Below are 18,746 nucleotides of genomic sequence, written 5' to 3'. Positions count from 1 at the left end.
GATGTGATATGAAACTAATAATCTGTTCTGAAATATAGAAATAATGCAGACTTAAGGCAAATCCAAGCATACTGTACATTTGAAGGCTTTGGTGTTATTATGCTTGCAAAAATCTTTTTATTATGTTTACAAGAGCTTTAGATGATGTTGAACATACCGTCCAGTTTTCATCCATCCACTCAGTTAGTGACTGTGTGTTCACACATTACAATACACATCCGACTATTAGAATCTGGTCAGATTTGTTCATCCATGTCTTGATCAGATGAGTAAATGACAAAAAGCAAAGGTTTGAAGGGAATTCTTGTTTTTTTATATATATAAATGATGCTTTCCTTTGCTAATTGTAACTGCAATAATTTAATTTGGCACTTCACAACAGAAAAGGTCCAGCTATAGTAGCATGATATTCAGTATAAATATAACATGAGAATACATCAAAGGGAAATCAAGCAATATAGAATATTAGATGATGTTGATATTATTTTAATGCAGCTTATTTTATTCATCAAATATTTTTAATTTGCCCATGCCTTGTTTTAGTCTATTTTAGTCATCAGATCTAGCATAACTTATAGAAAGTACATTATACTTATACTTTGTTTATGACTTCCAGAAATACTTTAAATAAAAAGTAAACAAAAAAAAACATTTCCATAATTAAGACATTTCCCCATACGGCCATTTCAAGAGAAAAATTGTGAAAAAGCCACAAAATTAAGACAATCACATTTTGTTTATTTTTGTTATTTTATTGATAAAAAAGGGAAGTATATGAATGATGTGAAGATACAGTGTGTGATACAGGACAATTAATAATGAGCTGTCTGTGCTGGGATGGACGTTAATATTTTACTGTTGTTCTCTGACAGCATTACATTTGTAAGCCAGCACTCCAAATAGTTGTGCTCCCAAAGTATAACTGATATTTGTCATTTTTAATTTGCCATTCGTCTTCCAACACCTTTGTGTTGATTGATAGAAGTTTTTACTGTATTTATGCTCACGTAATTATTATCATTTAGCATCATTTTGGCATTCATGCGCTGACATTGGTTGGATTGAAAGCTGTTGTGGGCTCATGTAGACAAAGGTAGAAAGTAACTCAGTACATTTACTCGAGTACTGTATAAACAAATTTGAAGTACTTGTACATCACTTGAGTATTCCCATTTAATGCTACTTTGTACTCCTATAGTTACTTTTTTGACCAATATTGAAAACTTTTAATCATCTTGAAATAACTATAAAAATAGCTTTATTATAGGTTAAAGTGCCCAAAATGTATGATAAGCTTCATGTTGAAAAATTTAAAATACTGTGTAAATATCAATAAATCAGTGTTAATATACCAATTACTTATGAAAACTAATGTTTAAATGGGGACAGTTTTCATAATGAGTATGTTTACTGTAATGCTCTTGTGTACATTTTTCTGCCAGTTCTTATGTCATTTTACTTGAGTAAGATTTTGAATTCAGGACTTTTACTTGTAATGGAGTGTCTTTGTTGTATTGCTGCTTTTACTTAAGTAAAACATCTAAGTACTTCTGAAAAACCATATACCTCCCTAGTGAAGAAAGTTAAACATGTAGAATGCGTGAAATAAATGTCAGCAACGGGGACGATGTGCACAAGTTGGACCTGAAACCCGCTGCACTTTTAAAATTGGCAATATCGAGGTCTATTTTACTTTCCGTAGAGGAACATGTCATTTTAACATAATGTTAAAAAAACTATAACTCTAAATATGTTGAGAGTATTCTTATGTAAAGCCCACTATGTGTCGTCCCTCTGCCTATTCTTTACTGCACCTCCTACCTCAACAAAACTTCATTTTCAAATGACAAATCAGAGTTTATGATCTTTTATGTCACAGTGACAAAATGTATCTGGTCACTGTATGACTGAAAACACATTTGTTTATCTGTATAAAACATTTTTGATAATTAATCTACCAGAAGGAGGGAAACAAAGTGTGGGCCAGAGTTTTAGGATAGAAATGTTACATAAAGCTAAATGATAATTAAGTTTGGCCAATGTCAGTATTATATAATGTTATAATGAATATTATTTATTTCATTGTGTGAAATCTGATCAGTCTTCCATCTATATTTCTCTTTCATTTTTTTTTCTTTATTATTTTTAATATAATAACTATAAAGTAGGGTCTATATTTGTGATGAGCAGTTAAATGTTTGTTGATAAAACATGGAATATAAATTGGGGTTAATGGAAGAAAGTACAGAGAAAAACTTGCTTTATCAAGCTGTTATCCATAAAGCTGCTGATATAAAGAGTCACTGCATGTTACTCTTTCATCCAGAGAATTGTATCTATTCCTTTAGAGAAAGAAAGCACTCACTGTAACTACACGCACACACACATATCACATTAACACACATGCTAGAATAAACGCAGAAGCAATAAGCTAATAAAATGTATCTTAGTGCACAAATCAAAAAAAATCTTTGCACACGCTTTAGACTGCAACGATGCCTTGGCTTGATCATCATGAATCAGCGATTTTCCTTGTAGACAGTCAGCTTCAGCTGCTTGTGTGTATGCTTTATATTAGAACAGTATGCTTTGCTTTTATGTACCTTATGTGTATGATAATCTTAGCTTGGGTTTCTAATTTGACTCATTTTGTATTTTTTTAAAGTTTTTCTTCTTTTATATTTGGTCACATTTACTGTTGTGAAATGTGTGGACAGCCACGGTGCAGTGTGTCAAGGTTTTGTGCTGAAGTTTCACATGTGAAATTGTTTAATGACTCTATGGTATTTATTGACAGACTGATATTAGTTTTCTGATTGAGTGTAACATCACTTAGTCACTGGGTGGCCTTCATTTATCAACATGCATCATCTTATCTATACAAGGGTTTCCACAGAGCAGCTGTGGTTGGTGGTAGTGAGTCATTTACTGTGCTATTGATGTGACAAAATAAAGTCATTAGTCATGATCAGAGCTCAGAGTGCTGTGTTGTGTATACATGCATTGTATTGTATATAATATACCACCAGCTTTAGACACAAAGTAAAGTGTAGTGAAGTGAAAATGGATAATCACAGTGTAAAAAGTAATAAATATATTGTATTTGAGTATAATCACAGTAAATAAGCAGGGGGTCCTAGTACTTTAAAGGTGGGATACTCAACACATAGAATATAGAACATTAATACAGCAGTAAACAACTCTGCAATGTAGGCTACACATGAAGTTGAGTAATGGTGTCCCCCCTCCCGTAAAACACAGGATTAATGTTCCGTTAGTCCATCGACTTATGGTTCGTTCAAGGTCTACTTTGAGTGTAAATTAAACACACCATACTGCGCTACGGTAAGAACGTGTTAGGCACGCCTTCAAAATAAAAGCAAACACATGTAGCTTTCAAAGCAGAGTCCACTACATAATTTACAAGACTGTCAAAATAAGATGCCTTAAATAAAACATAGAAGAACCCTTATCCTACTTCACAATTATTCTCTAAAATATGCAATGATTAAGATGGAATAGTGGCATTAGAATATGTGAGAGGCACCAAATTTAGACTTTTAGGGCAAAAATGTTCTCCAGGGGAGCGTGCCCCCAGACCCCCCTACTTTGTTTGGGTCCCATCATAGGCTCAAAAAAACCCTGTGGGAAACACTGGTCCTCAAGGCTTGACAGACTGGACAGACAAGAAATTGCCCAGCAGTATGTTCAGGGTAATGAGAGATGTTTTTGGATCCTTCATTGAGTCTGCTTCAAGTCAGTAAATTTGTTTGGTTGCACTGGGAAATTCATGCACAACCTTCCATTTATTTATGTTAATATGTTGGTTGTTGTTTACACTACAGTTTATTTAAAACTGTTTAAATAAAACATATTTGGGTTAAGGCATGAAGTGGAAAAAGAAGTCATTGAGTTGAAATAATGACAGCTTCGTCCCCCCAGTTCAAAAATCCCATCTGCGCCCCTGCACTCATTGACTGTATAATGATAGTGGACTGAGTCACCCAGAGGTTTGTGGACTGCTGCTTTAAAAGCCTCGAGTCAGGCATTTTGGCTGTCATCATCTTGATTTTAGCCATATTGGTGTTTAACAACCAGTATATGTGTGAACAGACTGGGAGCTGGAATGATGCTACATCATCAGCTAATGCTAGCATGGGACAATCTCCTTTTAGTCCAACCAAACACTGAGAGAGAGATTCTTAAGTGACCACATGTTACAGATAACTGTAAACTGAAAACACACTGTGCGCTGTCGGAGTGACCTGTCAATCATACGGTAGCCCCGCCCTAAAAGAGGTCTTTTTGCAACTGGGGGTGTCACCCACTGTTGGCCTTTAAAAAGAATGCAGGTTTAAGACAATTTGGACAACTTTTGAGTCTATCCCTGAACTCTGAGTTGATTTACTCTAAAAAAAACCTTTAAAGAAGTGAGGACCGGCCGAAATGTCCTCACTTTGCAAAAATGCCCTCACTCTGTTGGTTAAAAACGTGTCTGGTCCTCACTTTGTAGGAAGTACAAGAACACACACACACACACACACACACACACACACACACACACAAACACACACACACACACACACACACACACACACACACACACACACACACACACACACACACACATTGTGTATCACAACCTAGACTTGAACAGCTCTTGGCCTGTCCATGTCAGAGGTAACTGGAATAAAATACGGTTGAGTGATTTATCATCACAGACATCGGGGCTCATTCTGACTGGGATCCTGCAGAGCTGTGTGTCAGTCTGAGTCCAGCACTGCATAACTTTACCTGTGACCTAATAAAGGCCTGGGTTGAGACCTTTTTTTTCTCCGTAGTGTGTTTAACTCTTGGGTTTCCAGTCTATGAACCTGAGACCTTAACGCTTTGGACTGGAGTAGTTCCTGTACCCTCTAGGTGTATTATTGGAATTTCCATTTTCTTTGATTTTCCCCCATCTTCAAAGATAGGAGGAATCATATGGTGGTGAAGACATACAGAGAGAGGACGACCTGGAGATTTAGTTGAAAGATGAAGAGACACTCTTGGGCCTTGCAAGTTTGTGTTTTTGCTTTTGTTACAATACTTTATTGTAATGTTATTTTAATTTGTTGTAATTACTGGGAATGTAAGGGCACTTTGTGGATAAATGGTCGTTGTAATGCTAAAAAGTATATAAAATAAATATTGGTTATGCCAGGAAGTTGTAAAAAAAAAAAAAGCATAAAAAGGATTAAAGAAGAAGTTGTAAGGACCACTCCAACAAACCATTCACCACACAGTGAACCAACTATAATAAGCCAAATAATAACTTCATTCAATTGAGAGTAGAATGTGATTTTGGTTGGTTCACCTAGTTGAATAAGAAAGTGTTTGTTGGTCACTCTTGTTTTACTTTAAAAGGAGGATCTGCTCTTATGTAACTCGCCTGGTCAAACAGTGATTAAAGCTAATGTGCTGTGCTTACAGTATTTTTCCATGTCATCATATTGAAAGTCAGATGACAGACTCATTAAAGGAAGAGAAAGTAGCTGTATGAATGATCAGCAGGTTCCCTGTGGTCAGTCATCCACAGCACCATACAGCAATTTAAAAAAAAAACTCAGTTACAAATCACAAGTTAGTTCTCAAAAGAATAAAATTGGGGGAAAAAAAATCACTGACAAGCTACAAATGGTCAAATATCACCATGCACATACATTGCTGTCCATGCCTTATTAAAAGAGTTAATCAGCATTATGCTTTACGTCACAGATTAATGTCTTAATAATCTCTTAAATGTTCAACTTTATGTCAGAAGTTATCATTAGAACACCCATTTAGCAATCATCTGAATAAAATGAATAACAAATCACCTTTAGGCTTGAGTTGTTATAAAGTATTTCAGAGATTAAAGGCCAGAAACAAATATGAAGCACCGACAATAGTCTATTATTTATAACTGGGATGTGATGGTGGTCTCATTTCTCAGCCTGGCTACAGTGCTGAAAATAAATCTTGGGTTGTTCTTATTTTTCTCAATTAATGACGAATAATAGGCTGATCTGGCTTTACGGAGGGCTTTCTTATATGTTTTAAGACTGTCCTGCCAGGTTAGAAGAAATTCATCCAGGTTGGTGGATCGGCTTTTCCTTTCAAGCTTTTGTGATCATTTGCTTCAGTTCACGGGTTTCAGAATTGTACCATGGAGTTAACTTTTTGTGTTTTATTGTTTTCTTTTTCAGTGCAACAATAACGTCTAGCGTCAATCGCAGTGAATCTGCAGTACTGTCAACAAAATGATCAATTAGGGACGGACTGAAGTTAACACAGTCCTCTATTATGTTGGAGTATAAAGAGTTAAAGATAGGTTGAATCACTTCCTTGAACTTAGCTACAGCACTATCAGATAAACATCTGGTGTAGAAACTCTTGTCTATTAGTGTGAAGTCCAGTAAAAAGACTGGTAGAAGTGCTGATTCCCAGATTTTGTGTCATTTTAGACAAACCTGACTAAACAGGCATCCTGGACTCAGTCTCTGGGTCCAACTGCTCTCGTGTGACTGTTATCATTTCTCACTGGAGAGCTCAGTCAAAAGCGAAGATGTAATGATCAGGCTATTTTGCTTGTGTTCTCATATGAGTATTTGATAATACAAAATCTGATCTGACATTTCTTTTAATAATATCTTTGTTCATTGTTTCCCCCACAAACACAGCTGGCAGAAAAAGAGTGGATCAAAGGCATACTTAGCCAACAAACATGATTCTGATATAATAGGTCTATTTCAATCCAATCAAATCAAATCAAAATTACTTAATTTCTCCCCGAGGGTAAATCCAGTTATTCTGGTAGAATCTCTGTTAGAATGAGACAGCCTGATGGCTGTAGGAGAGAAGGATCTTTTGAATCTCTCCGTCCTGCAACAGAGAGAGAGGAGCCGTCCACTGCTGTTTTTTTGGTCCATAAAGGTTTTGTGTGGCAGATGATCTGGGTATTTCAGGATGGCCTGGAACATGTTGACAGGTCATCTCTCCACCACCTCCTCCAGTGTGTCCAACCTGGCTCCAACCACAGAACCAGCTCTTTAGACCAGTCTGTCCAACCGCCTTCATCTCTGTGTGTGATGCTGCCTCCCCAGCAGACTGCAGCATAAAACAACACACTACCACCACAGACTGATAAAACATCTGCAGCATCGCACAACACATGTCAAGAGATCTGAGCTTCAAGAAGAAAAAGAGGAGCTCTGCCCCTTTTTGTAGAGAGCGTCAGTGTTTAGGGACCAGTCCAACTTATTATCCAGGTATACACCTAGATGCTTAGAACTTGGCACCACCTCCATGTCCACCCCACAGGTATTCACTGGCTGAAGGGGGGCTTGAACCTGCGGGAATGATAATGATAAAAATGTAGATTAAAAAATATTATTAATATTCAAGGCCAAGGTCACGTTTATTTCTAGAGCATCTTATACAAGGTGCACCTTATATGTTAGGCTATACAAGTGCTTTACATAACTGAATAACAACAAAAAATCCAAAAGATACATAAATCAATAACAATAAACTGAAAAAATAAAATAAAAAGACAATTTCATCTAATAATATATGACATGAGATGTACAATTCAACACTCTGGAACAACTTTCTCCTCACGCAGGTTAGAAAGCCTGGGAGAAAAAATGAGTTTTAAGAGAAGATTTAAAAATGTCCAAAGTCTTTCACAAGCGGATATGCAGCGGTAAACTGTTCCACAGCTTAGAGGAGACACTGCAACAGATTGATCGCCTTTTGTTTTCAGCTGCATTTAGGCACATCGAGGCAGGACTCATTTAGACCTCAGAGCTCTGGTCGGTCTGTGAACATGTATGAGTTCAGCTAATTACACTGGAGCCAATCCGTTTAAAATTTTAAAAACAAACATCAGGATCTTAAAATCAATTCTGAAATGGACAGGAAGCCAGTGCAGAGAGGCCAGAACTGGGGATATGTGTTCACGTTTCTTGTTGCCTTATTATCATTTTTTAATATTAAATAGGGTGGATTCGGGTAATGTGGGACACTTAACGTCTGGCTGGTTTATTTCCTGCTTAAAGTAAATATAGTCATCAAAACCTTTACTATTGGTCTACCATGGGTGTCATGTGACTGAAATTACATAAAATATTTTTAAATTTAGAAACATATAACAAAGTCAAAATTGCAAAAAGTGTCTCACTGGTCCCACTGCATCAAACTCTTTGGTCGTTGTACGCGTGTTTTTGCCGGTTAGATCCAGATTCAGGTCAGTATTTCTCTCTCTCTCTCTCTCTCTCTCTCTCTCTCTCTCTCACTATATATATATTATTATTTTTTTTTTTTAACTTTATTTAAGTATTTAATTTACAAATGATGTCAAACATTAACACATAACACAATACATAAGAGCTCTTTCACAGATACAAAAACGAAAAGTCAATAAATAAATAAATAAATTTACAGAATATATTCCCAAAGTCTCAGATAAGATAGAACCTAAATAATAAAAAACTAAATGAATAAATAAATAAATACTAATAACAATACAATATCAATATATCATAAAATGCCAGAGAGTACATCAAATATCTTTTCATAGTAATCTAAAAATTGTGTATTCTTTTTATTTTTAACCAGGGATAAGGATTTATAAAATTAATTAAAGTCAACCAAAAAATGAGGAAAGGTTGGCTTGGAGGCTGACATTTTTTGCTTATGAATGAAATATTTTCCCAGTAAAAATTCACTAAATACTGAAGACACATGTTCTTGTTATTTTCATAGTAACCATATAAAGATCAGTATGTCTGTGGCATAGTCTGTGGTTTGGTCCGTTACTGATCACATGAGCGTCACTCATGTGACACCGGCTCACGTGGTTCCAGAGATAAATAGAAGAGAGAGTTTCCCGACAATACAGTGTGTTACTCGGCCAGAGAAGGACAGGTCGGCAGGGCTATCTGGAGCTGAAGATTTAAAGTTCACACCTACAGCTGAAGCACCATCTACAGGTAAATGATTCATGTTTGGTGCTTTCTAGTTTCCGGTTGTCTTCGTCAGTTCCAGCTCGTTTACACCGAGTTAGCTGGGAGCTAACCTAGCTAAATCTGTTACACTTTACAGAAAGTAATACAGAACACATTAAATGTTATGTTCATTTGATACTTTTTATGGCTTAAAACGTGTCTAATTTGATTCTGAAAGCAGTTTAAGTCCAGTTTGTTTTCGTAGCTCAAACGTGGTGGTTGTTGTTTTTGACTGTCTGACCCATTTTAGCCTTTATGGTCCCAGGTGATAAGATAAACGTGTGAGAGCAGGTGGGGCTAATTTGTGCCAACACACGCCTCAGTTATTAATGATTAGGACACATGGAAAGGAAGAGGGGGGTCTGGAGAAGGCAGCACCTCCAATTAAAGACAGGAAAGAACTCAAAACCAGAGTTTAAAGTGGATGTGAAACATGATCCTGCACCGCCAGGCTCATTGCTACATCAGGGACATGGAGAGTGAAAGTATGATTTTATAAGAGCTGCAGGCAGCCATTCTATCCTCAGCTTACCCAGACTAATGCTACCTATACACCAGAAGACTTGGAAAAGACTCCTGGAGTCAAGTGTTTAGTCTCACACTGAGATTTTAGACCGACTGTGAATCCCGCAGGGTCACTATTTACAAGACTACAACTAGATTCTTTTAGCAGTTTTTTCCCTACGATACAATTTTTTCCCCCAACATGCTCTCAGTAAAAACTTCCAAATGGAGGAGAAGCAGCTTTTGGCTCCAGCTGCTCTAGTGTGTGACTCAGTGATTTGTGTTGGGGGGGGGGGGGGAACAATAAAAGGAAGAGAAGATGCCACAAAAGACTAAGACTTGTTTTACATAGTTATAAACTGATACAGAAGAGGTTAAGCTGAATTAACTGGATTGTATAATGACATCGACCTTACTATTGAGTAATCCAAACATGAGATTCTTCCAGTCAGCAGACCCTCTGCACCACAACAAGGAACCAGGAAATTAGTTTTATCTGCCAGTAGACCAACAGGGAACAAACCAGCCACATTCATAGTAAAGTATTAACAGATTTGTCAGACCCCTTGCATTATTTATCCATGTGTGCAGGTAAGAAGACAGGTGTGTGGTACTTTTTATATTCCAGTATGTTGACACTGACTCCAAGTTTTTAGTGCTGGAGACTAGAGGTTAATTTTATAGCAAGGAAAGGTACAAACAGTATGATGCTATGTCTCTGTGGCTGGGCGATATGGACCAAAAGTTATATCCCGATATATTCAGGCTGAATATCGATATACGATATACATGCTGATATTTGTATCCCAAAGAGAGAGCAAATGTTCAGTCAAAGCCAAATATGACATGTCACAAGTAGTTTTATTAAAGTGAACTTAAATACTGTATAACAGGAGTACCTTTTAAAAAAAAAAAAAAAAAAAAAATCAAAGCTCCATAAAGTGCACATTTAAATAAAAAAAATATCTTAAAGTAGCCTATGAAACAAAATAGGCCAATCTTTTTCTGAAATAAATATATTTAAATGACAAAAGAGCAACGAACATTACAAAAGAACTACATATGACAAACCCTAGTAAGGGCAGCATTTATATATAAAGAGACATTTTTTAACTGTATTGATATATGCGATATGGTCTAATTCCATATTACATTTAAAAAATATCGATATATTGCCCAGCCCTATAGGTCTCTAAAATAAACTGATTAGCTGCTCTCTCTACTCTTTATATTCTTATCGTATTGTTTATGACATCCACAGTAAATGGGGCACTATGTTTGAAGGTCTTCAGCTGAACTCAGAACAGTGTTTCAGGACTTAACAGTGTTTGATCATTGGCTCTACTTATGAAGTCGGTGGTGAGGAACTTAAATGTCAGAGTTTTGGCGATGACTCACCCATTTATCTTAAATCGCCCACACATGGGGAAAAAACATCACCACCTTGGTTAACATCAGTTGGTCGTTAAGCTAAAAGCAGGGCTGTTTTTTTCTTTTGGGGGGGGTGTTAACATTTTAGAGATGTGAGTACTTCCAAGTGACTGACTGTGACTCAGCAAACTGGTGTAGCCTTTAGAGGTCTTGCTATGATGACAGTGATGAAAGTTACTGTCATGAGACTTGTTTGTTTCTGATGAGTCAGCACGCTGAACATTCACTTCCACAAATCAAATTTCTTCACTAACAACTGAACAAAACGTTCGTTTTTCTTGTGGCACATCTGTAAATTTGTTTTCTTAGTTGTCCATATTTTGCACACAGTTTAGCCTGCACATAATGTAAATGGTTCACATCTACAGTTTTTAAATCATATATGAGCTGTTTGCAGCTGGAAGACCTATTGAAGTTTCTCTAAATGAGCTGTAATAAAAATATACTCCTAATGCCCAGCCAGGGACTCACTACTGTCCAGTGTTCCTGTATTCCACACAATGATACAACAATTGATTGAGATATGAAAGAAGTTGAACACGAGTTAAGATGTGAGAAAGTTGATAACAGTATGTAGAGCAGTTGGCCCATGTGATTTCAGGGAACAGATGTTGATCTGTAGTTTTTTAGTTTCACTTCCTCTGTGTGCTCATTATATTTCATTCATGTTGCCTCGAACCAGTTTCACTGGAAATATCCCCCATCTGGACAGTTTTCATCAGATTCTCTTCTGTTTTTCTCTGTAATAGTAACAGGACATGTCTAAACAGGTGGACTGGTTTTACAGATAACTAACAATCTCTGTTTAAACCTCAACATGTCAAAACTTTTGTTCTCTATTTGTGCCGTTTAGATCTCAGTCACCGGTTGCTGCACGTTAGTTCATCTCATCTTTATAAAGAAGCACAGTGTCTGCACTGGTATCGATTATATACTTGATGTGTCTGGCTTTGGAGCATCCTGAGCACATTTAATAGCCTACATTATAGTAGCTAATGGCTTCTGGTCCATTTCAGATCTTGGACCACTTTGGGCATACTTTTATCTAAGCATTTTAAGGGGGAAGTGAAACCCAGCCTTCTAGAACTGAAAGTCCTGTAGGTTTGATCTTGACGTCTTGGTTGAAATGGCAGATCTGTTTATATTGTACATGTGTGTCTGCTGATGCAGCGTGTTTAACCACTGGAAAGATCTGAGTGTGATTGAGGTTAAGAGCTTTTCTCTGCTCTCTGTACACTGTGATGCATGTTCCACTTGTTACTGCAATGACAACCACCATCAGTATGTATGTGTGTGTATATATATATTTATTTATTTTTCCCCTTTTCAGTTGGCCTAATTTCAGGAGTGCATGTCGGCGTGTTTAAGCATATCATTGTGTTGTCTCAGGCTTGTATGTGTACATACTATTGTATGTGCAGTCACTAAGAGTTAAGTACCACAGGTTTGTTCTTGTATCTTTCTCTGTGAGCCAATGTCAACCCCTTTACCACTTAAGGTCGAGAAATGAAAATGCACATTTTGCCTGGAATTGCAGCAGTTGGTGTTTGTTAAATTTAATTTTAATTTAGCGATCCGAGTCAGAATTTATGGAATAAAATTACCTCAGTTTGATTAAAACTTCTAATGTGAATAACAAACTCATTCTCTTGTGTTTTTCAGGCAGAATGTGGCATGCAGCCTTCCTGTTACTGGCTGCCAGCTGCTCAGTGAGCCTGGCCAGACCTGGCCTCAAACCACTGTCCAGTGAGATGGTTAACTACATCAATAAGATGAACACTACCTGGAAGGTGAGGCTGCGTTGTTGGTATTTTCTCACCTTGGAAGCAGTTCTATTTGACTAAATCTCCTCCTCCTGCAGGCTGGTCACAACTTCCATAATGTGGACTACAGCTATGTCCAGAAACTGTGCGGTACGATGCTGAAGGGACCTAAACTGCCCGTCATGTGAGTCTCACTCATGGAATGCATGAGATGTGTTACAAATTAGTATAACATTAGGTTTGCATCAGTGAGAGTACTGTCCATACAAACACAGTGGTTTCAGTGCTATAGACCAGGGGGGCGCAAAGCCCTCTTGGTTTTAAGGGGTGTAATAAATCTAATGGGTTAAATGTATACATCTATACCTATAAATTTGAGCGGAAAAAAAACAATCTACAAACTCTCAACACATGGCAAGGCTTCATGCAAGTTTGAATATCTGCGTTTTTCAAAAGTAAGTAATTTAGCACATAACTCAGGGATGGGCAACTTAAATGCTGGAGGGGGCCACAATTTTTCATGGACACTACCACATGGCCAAATATAGGACCGTGCACTTAACCAGATATGATGAAATGCAATTTTAAATATGTTTACAGTGCAGAAACTTAACATATTTCATGCTCAAATGCACGTATAAATAGGAATACAAAAGGTTTGAAGCAAATAAAAAATAACCACTTATTGTGATTTCTTTTTTTCAGTAAAAGAACAGCAGACCAACATTAATTGGTAAAATAAAAGTAATGTTGTGCATTTTTACACTGCACTTTTAAGATTTCATGCTCAAATTGAGGGCCACTTCAATTGAGGGTGCGGGCCGTATTCGGGGTAAAGTGTAAATTTAACCTCTTAAAACCGAAATTCCACACAAATTTGGCGTCCCATGAAAGAAGACACTACGCTGATTACAAAGATATTTGTCACATCACTGCAGCGAAAACTCAGCAAAGTAAAATTGTGGGTCCCTCAAGAAAAAGGTTGGGAATCACTGCCATAGACCACAACCATGTACCACACCTGCCCTCCACATAATGGAAAAGAACATCAATTCTGCTTACACTGCAGTGGTAATGGTGCACAGTAACACTGTTTCCCTCTGCAGGGTTCAGTATGCTGGAGACCTGAAGCTGCCTGCCAACTTTGACTCTAGAGAGCAGTGGCCCGACTGTCCCACTCTGAAGGAGATCAGAGACCAGGGCTCCTGTGGATCTTGCTGGGTGAGCCAAACTCACTCTGTCAAACACTATGTGACTCTTTTAACTGGGGTTGAGGCTTAATATTATGGGAGTAACAGATTATCTTGGGGAATTTAGTAGTGTGTCGAAGGATCACACAAATGCCTACGTTAAAATTTGGCATTCATTTGTATTTTATTGACACTGTATACTGGCCTAAATCACAAACTTTCTGCAGGGACTTGGCAATGTGAACAGTTAACGGCACCCTCCATTCTTCAATTCGGATAAAGAAATCTTCCGAAATTGTGTTTTTTGTGTGTGAAATGTGTTTGTTGTTCTGCCCACAGGCGTTTGGTGCTGCAGAGGCCATCTCTGATCGTGTATGTATCCACAGCAATGCCAAGGTCAGTGTGGAGATCTCCTCAGAGGATCTGCTGACCTGCTGCGACGGCTGTGGCATGGGGTGAGAGGCACTAATGTGTCACTGTTTCACTACTGCACTGACCCACTGCATGTCAACCAAATGAAATGATTTAATGAGTAGAGAACGCATTAACTCACTACAAGCTCTCCAGTGAGAGAGAGACCTGATGGTCAGATTATTTTTTATTTTTTTAATCTGTGCCAAAACTAACCTTATTAAGAAGCAGATCCAGTATCAGTCATGATGTAACTGATCCCCAGAAAATCCAGTGGCTACAGTGTAACCTTGCATAACAATGTTGCAAATACGAGCCACACAATGAAGCTTACATATTTTAAAGCAAGCAGTAGAGCAAATAAGTTGTTGGTATCAGCAGCACTAAGAGATAACATTTAGATTCTGTGTATCAGGAAAGGAAAGAGTTGTTCCAGTCAATGCGTGAACATGTGGAGTTTGAGCCAGGTAGTGCATAGTGGTTGTCTTTTAAAGGAATGGATTTTTTTTTTTTTTAAGTTTCTTTTCCAATCTCTGTTTAGATGTAATGGTGGCTACCCTTCAGCTGCCTGGGACTTCTGGACCAATCAGGGGCTAGTCTCTGGAGGTCTCTATGACTCCCACGTTGGTGAGTTTTTTTGTACACAGCTGTACCACAGTTATCTACAACTAATGTCCTTTTGCTGAAGTCTCTGGGCAGAAAACAGAATAGCCTCTGTTAAGAAAATGAAAACAAACTCAAGTAAGATTCTTCAAATGTTTTTGAGCATGACTGAGCAGTGTGTTACTGCTCCGTACCTGCAGGTTGCCGGCCCTACACCATCCCCCCCTGTGAGCACCATGTGAATGGCAGCAGACCTGCCTGCTCTGGGGAGGGTGGCGACACGCCTCAGTGTGTCCACAAGTGTGAAGATGGATACACTCCCAGCTACACAGTGGACAAGCACTATGGTAAGAAATGCTTCCATTAGGTGTTTGGGAGGGATTAGAGTTAAGCATGCTAACTTTAGCTCTGTGCCTTTACTTCAGGCACAGGGCCAGAACACTCATACTGCTTACTGTGCATATATTAAATTGGAAATTCAATTTAGAATGTTAGTATTTTTTGTGGCCCTGTGATATTCTTTTTTTCCACATGGAACATGTTTCTCACTTTAGTTGTGTTTTATATATATATATATATATATATATTTGTGAGAGCATTATAATACAGTGCTTACTTTCAGACAATATACAATAGTATTTCTGCCACTCACAATCAAGGTTTTTTTGTTTTGTTTACAAAACAAACAAGATACAGAAAGTTAAGTGTATTACATTTGAGAATTTTGAACAAACTGGGAAAGGTAGACATATGTAAAAGAGCAAATGGAAAAGAAAAGAAATTATCCACCAGGGAGTTTCGAAATGAAATATAAGTAATGCAAAGTAATCATTAGACCCAATAAAACATTAAATAATAAAATACAAAACAGCATTACAGGGTCATCCATACAGTACTTCTGTCTGTTCCAAACAGTGGTTACCAGCAGTTATCAAAATACCAAATATTCATCAGCTTGCCTGACCTGTAAATCTAAATTTCCTAAAAAATAATATGGAAAACTGCATGGGTAGGTTAGTGTTAAATATCCCACTTAATACTTTATTAAACTCTATCCAGAAGGATTTTAGTTGTGTTATATTTTATTGTAACGTCTGCATGTCATTAGCTGATGCTTCATTGATAAATGCAGTAAGAAAAACAATGTCCTTTTTCCGTGTAAAGACTGGGTTAAAGCATGGGTCATTAACTTGTAATAAGTAAGACCATACCACATACATAGAAAAATGTTTCTGTAAAGTGACTTTAATTAGAAGTTCTGGTTACTCAGCCAGTCTGTTATTGGGTATCATTGTAGAATCAGTTGTCAAAATGTTATTTATGTTCCTAACATTCATACATTTACACTGAAGGCTTACGCTCTTGATGAAGACAAACTATTTTGTCATTGTATCCAGTCGTGTCTTGTTAATCACTGTGTGCCACAAGCAGCATGTTTGGTCTAAAATGAGACTAATCCTACTTCTGGTAAACACTGCTGTGTGCCAGGTTCACAATCCTAACTCTGTGTTGCAGGTAAAACGTCTTACACCGTGCTGTCAGAAGTGGAGGAGATCCAGACGGAGATCTACAAGAACGGCCCAGTAGAGGGAGCCTTTACCGTCTATGAAGACTTTGTGCTGTACAAGAGTGGTAAGAACCCGTGCACCTGTAGTATAAATACACAGAATACTGAGGACTTGTTGAACACAGGCCACATGCTGATTGCAGATTTTGCTCAGTGACTCTTTAAGATGTTGTGTGACTTTCTTTCATGAAGTTGAACTGTGGCTAACCCTAACCTGTGTTTTTCCTTCTCGTCTCCAGGTGTGTACCAGCATGTGTCTGGCTCTGCTGTGGGCGGCCACGCCATCAAGATCCTGGGCTGGGGAGAGGAAGATGGCGTTCCCTACTGGCTCTGCGCCAACTCCTGGAACACTGACTGGGGTGATAATGGTGAGCAAAGGCACATCTACTGCTGTTAGAATACAACAATAGTCACACTTGATTATAAACAGTAGCCCTCCTATTAACTTTCATAAAGGGAACAGAATATTGAGAACTCTTCAGTATGATGCAGTCTAATACACCTGCAACCTCAATTACACAAACTTTTCATACCCATCCAAGGCTTTGATTGCCTAGTTTATTCTAGCTGTTACTGGGTGGTATTGCTAAGTTTAAACAAAATGATATGAATACTTGCCTGTTTCGTTTCTTGCAGTTTTGTATGAGACAAATATGCACATACTATGTTCTCACTCTTGGATAGATTTGAAGATATCTTATTCTTAAAAATGCAGTTGCTGGTGTTATGTAATTTTTTTTTTTTTACAATCTGTGTGAACTGCCATCTTGTCTGTTTCTGGTTTTCAGGGTTCTTTAAGTTCCTGCGTGGATCAGATCACTGTGGTATTGAGTCTGAGATTGTGGCTGGGATACCTAAATAAATTCTGAGGTGAGACAACTTAACGACATTAATGGTAATCTACATTTTTGGCCTCCAATCAAACCTGTGTTTACTGTTGGCCTATTCAATAAAAGGCTGCTATTCTGTTTCAACCTCCCTGATGTGTAAACTTTACTTAAGTGCATGGATTTGTATTTTCGCACATGGCTCCATATTGTGACTGTTGACCCTGTATCAATCCAGCGGTCTTCATTTCAAAAGGCTTTTGTGAAATCCTCTACAAACTTTTAAAAGTACAATGGGTGGGGTTTTAAGTCTAAACTTTAGATCTTAAACCTTTTTTTTTTTTTCTTGCAGGTTTTGAGCTGCAGTGTCATTACATGTTCACTAGAGGGCGACACACAACTTTCCTGCTCTAGAACTCCTTTTAGTTAAAGCTCACTGATCACCTTGCAAACATGATAAAAGGGTTTCCTTTGACAGCAGACAGAAAAACTCGAGAGCAACCTTCCCCTTACTCAGATGGAATATGTGCTTGTGCACGAGTCACCATTGTTGACTTGAAGGTGTTTTTGAGACTAAGCTGTAAGGTACATTCACCTCTTAAAGCAAGGTCTATCAAAGGTTGCACAGGAGGAAAAATAAGACGTCTTGTGTGCATTTAATTTTTATCTCGGAAATTTAAAGCAAACTGTCACTATGTAAAATTTGTTTGCCTGTCACTTTTCTTTGCTGCACTGGTTGAAGGGGGGTGGGGGGTGTCTGAGATAAATGTTGCCCACAATTGAAAGAAAGTACAAGACTCTGCCTAATGCAGCAGAGAAGGTCAGTGAAAGTGTCAAATATCTAATCACAGCTTTCATATTGGAGATTATTATTTAATAATATCTCTGTGCCTCAAATACCACTCCATAATGTTAGGCTGCACTCATTGTGATTGGTGCCTGTATGTGTTTTTAAAGATTGCGTATCAGATGAGAAATTGATTAAGGTTTTTTATATGGTTGATAACATGTTTTTATTGCCTGTATCGATCAAAATAATGACACTGGAATTAAATAAAAATATTTGGTTCGCAGTATGGTGTTACTTTTTATTGTTGACTGCATTGCTTTGCCTGATGGGATTATCTCACAAAGAAAACACGGGCCATGTTATCAATGACTGGGGAAAAGATGGGAGACAGCTATTGTGATGAACATAATTTTCTGTTGAAAGAAGGGTATTAACAGACTTTTGCTTGCATTAACGCATAGTTTAGTAACATTCATTTTAAAGCCATTGCAAGATTTGTCAACAACCAAACAGAACTCATTACAGGGTACTGAAGGTAGAACTACCATGTGAAATAACTACCAACTACCATGTGAAATAAAATGTAGATCAGGTTTTCTAGGGGTGCTGTAAAATGCTTGAATTTTAATGT

General features: G+C 37.6%; 1 protein-coding gene across 1 annotated transcript; it reads left to right on the top strand.

The window, feature by feature from the left end:
* The first annotated feature begins 8,864 nt into the window (after positions 1-8,864).
* Positions 8,865-18,398, top strand: ctsba (cathepsin Ba). The gene is made up of 11 exons (XM_059355694.1): positions 8,865-9,014; positions 12,627-12,754; positions 12,826-12,911; positions 13,834-13,948; positions 14,257-14,372; positions 14,870-14,955; positions 15,132-15,278; positions 16,447-16,563; positions 16,738-16,866; positions 17,287-17,368; positions 17,678-18,398. Exons 2-10 carry the CDS (start codon positions 12,632-12,634, stop codon positions 17,358-17,360), a joined length of 993 nt encoding a protein of 330 aa, XP_059211677.1. The 5' UTR covers positions 8,865-9,014; positions 12,627-12,631; the 3' UTR covers positions 17,361-17,368; positions 17,678-18,398.
* The last annotated feature ends 348 nt before the right edge of the window (positions 18,399-18,746 follow it).

Source organism: Centropristis striata, chromosome 2 (genome assembly GCF_030273125.1).
Source record: "Centropristis striata isolate RG_2023a ecotype Rhode Island chromosome 2, C.striata_1.0, whole genome shotgun sequence".
NCBI lineage: Eukaryota > Metazoa > Chordata > Actinopteri > Perciformes > Serranidae > Centropristis > Centropristis striata.
Note: the sequence above shows the minus strand (reverse complement) of the source record. Positions and strands in the feature narration are given on the sequence as shown.